The sequence below is a fragment of the Nymphalis io genome, chromosome 20 (assembly GCF_905147045.1).
Source record: "Nymphalis io chromosome 20, ilAglIoxx1.1, whole genome shotgun sequence".
Taxonomy (NCBI): domain Eukaryota; kingdom Metazoa; phylum Arthropoda; class Insecta; order Lepidoptera; family Nymphalidae; genus Nymphalis; species Nymphalis io.
Window position 1 is genome coordinate 10,984,740 of NC_065907.1, and position 12,648 is coordinate 10,997,387.

At 37.5% G+C, this 12,648-nt stretch overlaps 2 protein-coding genes across 2 annotated transcripts in view; both read left to right on the forward strand.

Annotated features, from left to right (window-relative positions):
- The window catches only part of LOC126776366 (prostaglandin E2 receptor EP2 subtype), a 30,592-nt gene extending 24,300 nt beyond the window's left edge, over window positions 1-6,292 (forward strand). Inside the window, exons 6-7 of the mRNA XM_050498831.1 lie at window positions 3,564-3,752; window positions 4,898-6,292. Of these exons, the coding sequence (XP_050354788.1) occupies window positions 3,564-3,752; window positions 4,898-5,032 (324 nt within the window). The 3' untranslated portion in view covers window positions 5,033-6,292. The remainder of the gene's footprint in view (window positions 1-3,563; window positions 3,753-4,897) is intronic.
- A 1,689-nt stretch (window positions 6,293-7,981) lies between these two features.
- On the forward strand, window positions 7,982-12,491 carry LOC126776386 (arfaptin-2). The gene is made up of 7 exons (XM_050498879.1): window positions 7,982-8,138; window positions 8,273-8,403; window positions 8,784-8,948; window positions 9,189-9,357; window positions 9,433-9,585; window positions 10,372-10,522; window positions 10,898-12,491. Exons 1-7 carry the CDS (start codon window positions 8,128-8,130, stop codon window positions 11,090-11,092), a joined length of 975 nt encoding a protein of 324 aa, XP_050354836.1. The 5' UTR covers window positions 7,982-8,127; the 3' UTR covers window positions 11,093-12,491.
- Window positions 12,492-12,648: the final 157 nt, after the last annotated feature.

Consider the following 12,648-nt stretch of genomic DNA (forward strand, 5'->3'; position numbering starts at 1 on the left):
AGCGAGTATTGCCGCGATGGGTGTTGGTCCAATTGGAGACGGCTGTTGAACCAATGCCGGGGGAAACTGTATTGACCTGCCGGTCAGGGAGACCCGAAGAAACATCTGTTTCGCTGGCCGCCCGTGGCATAGTACAGGGGCCCGAGCGTGCCTAACCAGCTCGTGAGGCTGCCCCACCAGGCCACGCATAATCTCGGGGTGGATGTCGTGCCGGTTGGTGACCGGTAGGTGGGGTCCCGGCGGCCACTTCCGGGGGGGTTCGGGGGCCCTTCCGTCGGGCGGGTCAGTGTATTTTTCCTTTTGGCAACCACTTGGGGAAACACACCTCCACACTTTGCCCATCCCTATCGTGGCAATACATCACTCGCTTCACGTCTCTTTTCCATTTCATTTTTCCCAAATGGCGCAACAAAACAGAAATAACGGTCGTACAGCGGTGCACACCCCCACCATACCCTCGCTGTTTGAGGTCGAGTTCTCTAACATCCGAGGACTCCTCACTAACCTCAACGCTGTCCACCACCATCTCGAGACAGCACGGCCAGCAATGTTGTTTCTCACGGAGACACAAATACTCCGTCCTGCCGATACCAGCTACCTTAATTATCCCGGCTACACGCTTGAAGAATCCTTCAAAGCGAAAGCCGGAGTATGCTTGTTCGTCAGGACGGATGTTTGCTGTCACCGACTGCGCTGCTTGGAGGACCCCTCCTTCTCCATGTTGGTGGTACGTGTGGACCTGGTTCGTCAGAGCCGAGTCTACGTGTGCCTCTACAGATCCCACAATGGTGACTTGGAGACAAGCCGATTATTTGACCATCTTAGTCGGGTGGCAGATGCTGCGCAAGAGCAATTTCCTAACGCGGAATTGGTGTTTTTGGGGGATTTTAATGCTCACCACGAATCCTGGTTGAAATCCCTCAAAACTGACCATGCTGGAAGGACTGCTCATGCTTTTGCTCTCACACATGACTTGACCCAACTGGTTGATCAGCCCACCAGGATCCCAGACATTGATGGGCAAGCACCTTCTCTACTGGACCTTCTGCTGACTTCTCACCCGGTGGAATATTAGGTTGTGGTTCAGGCTCCTCTTGGCTCTTCGGATCACAGCCTTATTTCTACCAGAGTGCCACAGGCCAAGCTGCCGCCACTAGCGGTATGCAAACGTCGCGTTTGGCACTATAAGTCGGCGGATTGGGACGGTATGCGCGATTACTATGCGTCGGTCCCTTGGAAGGAACGTTGCTTCAGTGGGAATGACCTAAACAGCTGGTGCCGCTGCTGTTGCTGGCGAGATCATGCTGGGAATGGAATACTACATTCCTAGCTCAGATCTCGTCAGTAGGAGTACGCGTAACCGTTGGTTCACTCGTGAATGTGCCGATGCTGTATCATCTAAGCAGGCGGCATATCGCAAGTGGATCAACGACTGCATTAGCGGGGCATCTAACATTGACTCACTGAAAGCAAACTATAATAAAAATTCCAAGTCCTGTAGAAAGGCATACACGAGAGCGGATGCACAGCGCATTGTACAGATTGGTCATGACCTTGTTTCGCATCCTAGGGGCTCCCGTAGCTTCTGGCGTCTGACCAAGTCTGTGCAAAACAATTTCTGCCAACCTTCGCTGCCACCGCTCAGAAATCCGGACGGATCGCTAGCTCACAGTCCGCAAGAGCAAGCTGATCTCCTGGCTAAACTCTTTGCCGACAATTCCGTCATCGATGATTATAGTGCACTGCCACCTACAATACCTGCATGTGGCCATACGATGCCTGACATTAAAATCAGGCAACGTGATGTGCGTGCGGAGCTGCAATCACTTGATGTACGGAAAGCTAGCGGTCCCGATGGAATACCAGCCATAGTGCTGAAGAAGTGCGCAGCGGAGCTGTCTCCTGTGTTAACGCGCCTGTTCCAACTTTCTCTCTCTTCGGGAAGTGTGCCGGAGGCTTGGAGAAGAGCTAATGTGCAAGCGGTTCCCAAAAAAGGGGATCGGTCTGACCCGGCAAATTATCGGCCAATAGCTATCACCTCAGTACTTTGTAAGGTGATGGAACGGATTTTAAACAACCAACTGATCCATTACCTTGAAGTTCACTGTCTAATTAATGATCGTCAGTACGGGTTTCGACCAAAACGGTCCACAGGTGATCTTCTAGCGTACGTAACACACCTCTGGGGTGAAGCTATCGACAAGCATGGAGAATCGTTGGCTGTCAGCCTCGATATCTCCAAGGCTTTCGACAGGGTCTGGCACAGAAGTCTTCTCTCCAAGCTACCGGCATATGGTCTGCCTGCTCAGCTATGCACCTGGATTGCCAGCTTCCTACACAAGCGTAGCCTTCGTGTTTTAGTAGATGGTTGCTTCACAATTCTATGTAGTAAATGCTGGGGTCCCCCAGGGATCTGTGCTATCTCCCACACTCTTTCTTTTGCATATCAATGATATGCTCTCCCTTGGGAACGTACATTGCTATGCAGATGATAGTACAGTGCATGGTGGATACCACGGATGCGCAGTGGCTGGGCGGGCGGAAACTGAGGAGAGGCGGGAGAATCTTGTCATTGAACTCGATAGGACGTTAGAGCTCATCGCCAAATGGGGCTCTGATAATCTTGTTGAGTTTAATGCCAAGAAAACACAGGTATGCGCTCTCACGGCGAAAAAGTCAACATTTTCCACTCTTCCCTCTCTCTGTGGTACTCCGCTGGTGATGCAAAGCAAAATCGCCATGCTGGGGATTGACGTTCGCTGCGACCTTAGTCCAAGGGATTACATCGAGGCTGTTATAAAAACAGCTTCACGGAAACTCGGAGTTCTGAACAAGGTGCGGCGCTTTTTCACGCCACAACAACTGTGCCTGCTGTACAAAACACAGGTACGGTCTTGCGTGGAATATTGCTCGCACCTTTGGGATGGCTCCGCTAAGTACCTACTTGAGGCCTTGAACCGGTTGCAGCGACGTGCCGTACGCATTATTGGCGACGTAAAGGTCACAAACACCCTTGAACCTTTACAATTGCGTCGTGAGATAGCAGCACTGAGCGCTTTCTATCGACTGTATCACGGCGAGTGCTCTGAGGAATTATTCTCTCTAATTCCTGCTTCCCCCTTCCTTCTTAAGTCCACGCGAGCTGGTTCTCGATGTCACCGCCTAACTGTGACATCAATTCCATCGCGAACAAAGAAATTTGGCAACTCCTTTCTTTGTCGCACTTCCAAAAAATGGAATTCCTTACCAGCTCACGTATTCCCCTCCTCTTACAACCCGGGTTCCTTCAAACGAGGCGTGAAGAGGCATCTTGCGGGCCGGCAAGGCGAAGGCGGCTAGTGCAGAACGTTTTTCCCGTCTGTACTGGCCGTCGTCGCGTTTGGACTCTACTACCACTTACCATCAGGTGGAGTAGAGTCATTTGCCCTCCCGGCGAATATATATAAAAAAAAAAAAAAAAGTATACACAAGCTAAACCTTACTTCTCAACCAGCGGTATGTTTTTTTTTTTATTTAAAAATAATTATTTTCTTATTTGATTCCTTATGATTTAAAATCAACAGGTAACATCAGCGCTGTACTTGGGTCTGGGACAGTCCGCTTGGTCACGTCTCGGCACGCTGGCAGCTCTGTCCGACGTGCTGATGCTACTCAACTACGTACTGGATCCTATTCTCTATGTTTTGATGCGACAGCGCCGACATCTATCACCGACGGCGCTATGCCATTCCATAGCACATTGCTTTAAGCGGGTAATTACTTACTTATACATTTTATTGGTCGGAATGGGTGGGTCTTAATGCTTCATAGGAAAGAAGGTATTTACATGGAATAAGCTTTATTGTACACCTGTTATTAAGAGCTTTATTGTATTTATCCAAGTGACAAAATATGTACAAAAGGCGGTCGCTTAAAGAGCGATCATTTCTATACGATATTGGGAAGAGAACTTGCAATTTAAAAAGCGGTGAGGAGGTAAACAATAACAAACAACTTCCGTACGGCTCGATGACAAAGTACTCTTCATTTGGCTACGCCAACAAAAAGTCGCGAAGCGCACATATGACATTAGCTGCTCTATCGGCTTTGGTTCTAGACCCCAAAGTGCAGTGGTATCGTGTAGTTACTGCCTAGTAATAGTAACGCGCTATAAAAAAAAGTAAATATCTAAAAGTGTTAGACACTATAAGACAATTGAACTATATTTAATAAGAGAAAATATTACGAGTCTACATTTATACTTCCGCAATTAGCAACCATACGAAACGTGGGTAATCTCCCACATTTGTGACAGTAACCGATATAATATTAAAAGCCGTAACGAAGGTTGAATCAACTAGCAACGAAATATTAATGACAAAAAATCTGTCGTTGCTCAATCACCGTCGTTTAAAATAATGTGCAATTTTACGTAATAAATTGTCGAACTGTTTTACTGTACAACGAAAATAAACAAACTGTATCCTACGGTTTTTTTATTGATATGCAACATGAATTTTAGTACTTTATTGATATTATACATGTAAATATGTTAACACATACTTTTCGAGGCTGGAAGTAATAATGAATTAACAGAGTTCTATAAATAACGGAACAATGATACATTGTCTGCCATTATTTGGCTTCGTCCCGACTGGCTACTAATCGTTAATTTGCAATTGAAATTAAAAGTAATAAATATCTACCCCAACAATACAGAGACTATTTATACTGAATATCATATCGAATACTGGCGCCATGATACGTCGAAGTGTAAACGGTTGAATTATTACATATGAAAAATTAAAGAAAATAATTAACAAAATATTAGCTGTCATTTAAATCGAAATGTAATATCAAGAGGTTTCGTTTCGTTGATTGCAAACTCATATACAATATTCTCCTCTCCTGATGACAGAATCACAAAACATCGACCGAGTCTATGAAGACGTCGTGCTGCCCGCAGGAGACGCTCGTGGTGAGCGAGAGTTCGGGCGCAGAACTCCGGCCGCTGCGCGCGCCCTGCGCCGCGCTCGTCAACATACACGAGTGACTTAACATACATCTTTGAAGAAATATTACTTTTGTCTATAAACTTCAGAACAAGCTATTTAAGAATCTCTTCCATCTTATAATAGTGTTGTTATATTTTAACTTTTTTATACAGAAAACAATAATGCCTTTCGTCAAGTGATTTAACTGTAAATGTATTTAAATTCATATTAAATATCATTGAACTATTGTCAAATAGTTATTTGGGTTTAAGTAAAATAACTATGACATCTTTTTCGATACTACAAAATACAAAAGATCTTGTTGATCAACTACAACTCATACAACTCAAATTAAAAAAAAAACTTAGATAGTTATTACTCAACATACATTATGTTGCAAATTCAAATAATTATATTTTGGCAATAAGAATCAAAGGCTTAAATTCATTGGTTAAAATTTCACGACATAGGTACGACGATTTCTCAACTATATTTTATCACGATTTATTGTGACATTCGATTAACAAGGTACAGAACAATTAAAAGCTTTAACAGATTGGTTTTTACGTGAATATATTTTTTATAAACTATATTATTATAAATTTAGACTTAAAGTCATTATTTAGTCTTTAGACATACTCATCTAATTCTAAAATTTGGAAGTTACCCAATATCAACAATACGAAAATAAAAGTATAATTTGTGAAAACCCATGACGTAATTAAAATTTAATTTTACTTTTTTAATCATTTAAAATCTATATTAAATAACGGCTACAGATAATATCTGTTATTTATCGATATTACAGAGTTTATCTACAAGAGGAGTGCATACCTACTGCCTATCAAAATACCTTATCGACTACATATTTAACCATGTCTGTCGTAATTATTGTTATATTTATTTAACGTTTGCATTTAATTTCTTACAAGAAGTATTTTCATTTTGATATTATGTGTACAAAAAATTAGTATTAGTTTACATTTTATTACATTTGTAAATAATTAGAGTAACCGACCGAATAATAAAGTAAGATCTAGTCTGAAAGCATGTGTAAAAAAGTAACGATTTTACTTACGTACTTAAAATTATATCTATTTCTACGGTACAAATATCTAAGACATTTCTATTAACGAAAAACATAAGCAAAAGTACCTATATCGTACAACTGCCTACATCATAAATAAATATCATAGCGTAATTATGTATTAATGTCTATTAACGGTTACAAAAATAAAATTCCACAAAAAGCTTATTACCTTTCCATTCCTAAATATAAGTTTATGCACTTATTATACATAAATATCTGTAATAGAATCATATAAGATAGTAGTAGTAATAGTTCACTACATATATATTTAATGTACGTAATGATTTAATGTAATACATATTTAATTAAAAATAATTGGTGCCATAAATAGTAGTTTTATTCTAAACCTTAACTGTAATCTATTTTTTATTTTTGTTTTATATTAAATCCATTCCAAGATTCGCAAGAGTTTTGTGAGTGTCTGTTAAGACAATAAAAACCAATCTCAAAAATCTTGTATCAAATTGAATTAAGAATACAGCAGCCGTGAAATTTACAAATAACAGCAAAATTAGTTATTATAATAAAAATTACAATATATTACACAATTAAAATTGAAAGAAATTAGATTTACCTACCTTTTCAATATAGCTAACCCAATTCAACAGGGGGACGTTTTTGTATTTGTAGTATACCGTTAGCAGATAAATAAATAAACAGATTTTTTTTATAGGTACTTAACATTTCGAGCCTCTCGACGTACCTCTACCAATAATTAAATTATTTATAGATTTTTTATTTTGTAACAGAGTATACAATATCTTTTACGAATATTATTAAATAAACCTAACATTCAATATTAATTTATTATGTCCAGAATAAATACCAATGTAAACAATATACAATATACAATATAGTGATATTTTATCAATAAATTTCTAAATAACTTTCTTCCAACGCTAGTGCTTGAACCCGACTGTAGAATGAGCAGTCAGGCGATCGTTACATTTTCATCACGTCGATGTACTCAAAAATATACATTCGTAATTTTTTTTGTGACATATGGCTTAGTTTTAGTACATAAACTTGTGAGTGAAAGTTACATAAATTTCTATAACTCCAATATTTCGAAGTCACCCTCATCTTCGCTTTCATCTGATAAGTCATTTATGTTAACAATAAATCGTTCTAATATTGTATCTTAAGCCTCAGCTCTACCCTAAAATTGTTTTCCTCTTCAATAGCATATAGACAGACATTTTTCCATTCCTCTACATTTATAGTAGTAAAAAAAAAAATAACAAACAAATGACAAATCTAACTTAAGCGAGAGTTAGAAGTACTCGGTAGCTAGCGCGAACTGTTTATATTGGATTTAGCCACCAACACAAATGTTGTAGACATTACATTACATAATGTTGTAGACATTACACTGTAGACATGACATTATTATAGTTGATTTATGTGAAACTATACTTAATTTATATGATGATAAATATGTATAAAAATTAAAAATAACAATTTGCCTATCGTTCGTTATAATAACTGGCTACTCATTAGCTGAACCAAAACATTTTTAAAAATCTATCGCTATCTACTAAATTTCGAATCAAAATTTTGGTATTTGAAATAATAATAATACTTACGTATTCGAAATTTAGTGTGACCTGTACCTTTTTTACAACATACTCACTAAAAGTAAGTCTTGTACATGCCGAATTTTTTAAAATTGTAACTTTTCTTAGTCTGTTTATGTATTTTATCAGGCAGTGTCTAGTAAAATATAGGTGTGTATGTGTTATAGTAAAACATATTTTAATTATTACTTATTATTATTTATTTATTTTTTGAACCAAACGAACAGATTGAAAACAAAAAGTCATTATAGGACTGTCAGCTGTCACTAATTTACTATCTGTATCATGTACCTATGTATTTCTGTAATTTCTGACTTATGTGACAAACTGTCTACTGTCAATATCGTAATACCTAATTGTTTGAAAAAAATAGGTATTTGCTTATTCGATATAAATAATGTTATAACAAATTTATGTACAAGTTTTAGAAGTACTTTATTATCAAGCCTTATATTCGATAAGGACAAAAATAGATTGTTCCGACGAAATGTCAAAGTGGTATGTTACATTTCATTGTTTGTTTCGTTCAATAAAATAAGTAATATGGACCAGTTTGGTTTCCTAAGAGATTATTATATTATTTAATTTTTTGTTGACATACATAATCGCATTATTTAAACATATTATTCAAGGCAATCTGAGAGAAGTATTCACGAAATGCTGAAAGACACTCCACCGCTGCGCGAGTCTAGCGATTCTATAACATCAGGAACAGAGGCCAAGTTCCCGACGTCTCGTTCCATGCCTTTTCCACCGGCTTACGGTAAAACAACTTTAAATTGATACTTAATACATAATTAAAGTAATTGTTTTATGCATGTTGATTATTATTGAGTATAGAAATCGAAAATACTACAGTACATATAAACATACATACCGGTAGTTTTGTAAAATGAAATATGTGGAAGCTACACCTGGAAATTTAACTCTTTGCAATTCATTTCAACAAACTTTTTAAAGTATTATAGGCACATAAATTTTAATTTATAGTAATATGCATATTCCTTATGTAAACAGTGAAGAAAATTTAGCCCTTTCTTTATCACCATCATAAAATGCAGGTAAATAAAGTTAAGGAACACAATTACACTAATTGTTATAAAAGAATATAATTTAAATATTCAATACAAACAATATTTGCAGCTCCTCCGGATGTGTCACAGAATGGTGCAGCCGGAAACAGTACTTTGTTGCGTGCAGGCTCCACCAAGATAGAATCCATCAAGAACTGGAGTGTCTCTACATATAAGTGCACCAAGCAACTACTGTATGAAAAGCTTGGCAAGAGTTCACGGACCGTAGACACTGGTAATCCTTTTATATTTATTAATGTTTTTATAATTTAAATCACATGATAAACTAGTAAACGTTTATAAGGTGTTGTTTACTGATAAAATAATAAAATGTCCATTTTAAATGTCAGGAGAATCGACGTGCCTACCAATTGAATCAGATGCAGGGGTCACCATAACAGAAGATCATGTAATTCAATCCGATGGAGCCTAATAGCCTTTTCGCACGGTTGAATCCCGCACTGGTGGGTTGCAGAGCTGGAGGCGCAGATCGAGATGCTGCGCGAGACGCAGCGCAAGTACAGCGGCGTGCTGCGGCTCAGCGCGGCGCTCACGGCGCAGCTCGCCGCCGCCGCCGCCACGCAGCGCGCGCTGGGCGAGGCCTTCGCCGACCTCGCGCAGAAGTCTCCCGAGCTGCAGAACCAGTACACGCCCCATTTCATTCTATCCAAGACAGTGTTATCAAAACGGTAACGATGTTAATATATAACCATTTCCAGGTTCTTGTACAATGCCGACACGCAACGCTCGCTTACACGTAACGGCGAGACGCTGCTGGCTGCGTTACATTTCTTCAACAACGCTCTGAACACGCTCACCAACAAGACCATGGAGGATACGCTGCTCACCATACGGCAGTATGAAGCTGCGCGGTAAGACTTACGATTAAATTACAATATTACATGTATTTAACAAACACAAATGAAAATCAAGTTACACGAAATATTTTGATGTTTATTTAATTTTGTTATAATATTACATGTGAAAAAATGCTTTTATTTAATTAATATATCATATCATATTATTCAAAGGTCAATTTTGTTCGTTGAGTTAACATTACGAAAAAACTATTAATTAATTTGATGAAAGACAAAAGCTTTATTATGTTTTGTAACTGAACAATATGTGGAAATCTTGCAGATTACAGTCTAACATACCAAAAATGTTATTTAATGAACAAAAAAACATACTAATATTTTTGGTCAAGTTGTCCATGAAAATTAATTATATGGTCAAGTTAATTTTTTACCTTTTTTTAATTTTTTTTTTTGATTTTCCACTCGATGACGTGATAGTATTTTTTCATCGTATTAGAGGAAAAAAATTAGTATAGCTTTGTTCAAGTCATGACCATAATGGTCATACATAAAAAAGTATTCATAAAACTTAGCTACAGTATACACGAGTAGTGAGTTGTGACGGAGTGGGGCGGGAGCTGTCCCAGTCACAAGCAGATTACACAATCTGCTAGTGTGTCATGTCGCATATTAGTTGAGATAACGAAAACTTGCATTGCCTAGACCCGACTGGTTTTATTGTGTATCTTTGTTTCTCCAAACTGATACTAAACTGCAATGACAATGAACCCAACCCAAAACATGAACGAGTATTGAATACATTCGGGAGCTACTACATTATGTGACGTCGGGTTTCGCCAGGGTGGAGTACGACGCCTACCGCAGCGAGCTGGAGGCCAGCGGCGGCAACCCGCCCGAGCTGCTGCTGGCCAACATCGAGCGGCACCGGCGCCACTACGAGCGTCTGCGGGACGACTCCGCCGTCAAGCTCAAGTTGCTGCATGAGAACCGGGTCAGTTCCGGCGAGCGTCGTGTGAAGTCCGAGCGGGTTAAACTTATCAGTTTGTCTACACAGAACCAGACTCGGCTCGGTACTTGCAGGCACGACGGACTACAACTCTAGTTATCATAGTCCCTCTATTTACTTCCTTATGTAGAATGTTTTGAAATTAATTATTAACTCAAAAAGTAAACAAGAAATGTCTGTTAATTTAAAATATAGGTTACCTCACCTATGCCTATAATTTTTCCTCTTCTTTAAATAAATAAATAATATTGAATACATTGTGCAATTAGATCCAATGTAAGATTAAAAATCAGCAAAAGGAATAAATTGATTGTTAATAATTCAACAAAATGAAACCATATCAACTAAATGTTTCCACAGGTAAAAGTGATGAATAAACAACTTCTACTTTTCCACAATGCTGTATCAGCTTACTTCAGCGGCAACAATGTCGCTCTCGAAGCAGCCGTGCGCCACTTCAGCGTGCCGGGGGTGCCCTCCCAACACAACAGCCACCCTCCACTCCCCACCACACAAACCCCTCTCCCGTCCACCAGTCCGCCGCGGACTGCATAGGACTTCGCCCCGCCTACTTACTGAGCTTCCAAGCTTAGTGTTCAGTAAAGGTAAGACAGTAGAAAACTCCAAAGTTGTAAATCATGACAACTGTATAAACTATTAAAACTGTTTACTGAATTTTATTGTATAATCTATGGCCACCATATTGTACCGTGTTGTGCAACAGTTAATACTTCTAAGAACCTACATGTAGAGTTAACTTAGATCCTTTTTTTTAAATAGGTACCAAAAATTGCGCTTACAGTATTTGATTAGTTTTGCAATCAAATATGTTTAAAAATAGGTAGATAGTGATAATTATATTTAAAAAGACAAAAACGAGTATCCCAAACGCTTGTTAACGATGAATCAAGTTATTTTTATTAAATGACAGGTTAATGCCATTGTTCAAGTTATTCATTTCAAATATTCTAAAATACTGTGACATTTGTGTAGTTATGTTAAAATATCACAAGTTCTCTCTAGTCAACAACACTGTTTTCTGAAACTTAAACTATTCAGAGCACTATATATTGCACCACTAATATATAAATACATTGCGTATTTTATTTGTGAATATAATTAGTTATTTTTTTATAATTTTCATGCATATGCTGTTTCTTTTAACTTAAGAAATTATATAATTTACACATGTGACCAAATAGTATTACAATTGTACCGAAAATTGGCTTATACATAATATAGTGAATATTTGCATTCCATTATTTATTGCTTTGTTGTTTACAATTGTTTCGTAGCTTATGTGTAAAATGATATAAATAGTCATTTATTGTATTCTGTCATCTTATGTAGCTCAAATTTATCCTTCCAATGAAGTTCTATATAATGGTGTTCAATAAGTAATTTTTATGTATGTATTGTTACATTTATATCAATATTTAATTATCAATAATCAGATATATGTAAATGTGATCTCCCTTATGTACCAGTGATGTGTATGATGTGTATGATGTGTGTACTGAAGTACTAGTAGTCGTACCATAATATGGGGCCTGTACATAATAGCTTTTTTATTAAAAAGTAATTACCAAATATATCATTTTCAAAATCAGATAGTGAATGTTGTTTGTATCCCTATGTATACGTGTAATTAATGAAGTACTTATAGTGATTTGAATGTTTAGTTACTATGTGATCATGTATGTATGTATTCCGTAAAATGTTATGAGTTTTGTAACTATTGTAATGAAATCATGAAATTTAAGACTGTTTATTGCTAGCTTGAAAGATATTTTAATCCAAAGATCAAATAAATATTTGTTAGTTTTATTTTATTTTATGAAATAGAAATTTATTTCTATCGTAAAAGCTTTTATGAATAGGTCATTAGTTTAGTTATAATAAATGACAATATATATGAGGAATGTGAAGCTTAAACATAGATAGAGGCTTTGGAGTAATTCCGAGTAGCTAGTCAAACTGCATTATGTTTTTACTATTAACTATATTTGTAATCAATATCTCCCAAGATTTATAAAGATAGAATATTATTTAAATCAATTTCCAATTGCACATTGACAAATAATATGAAACTTTTACTATCTCTAGTGCTT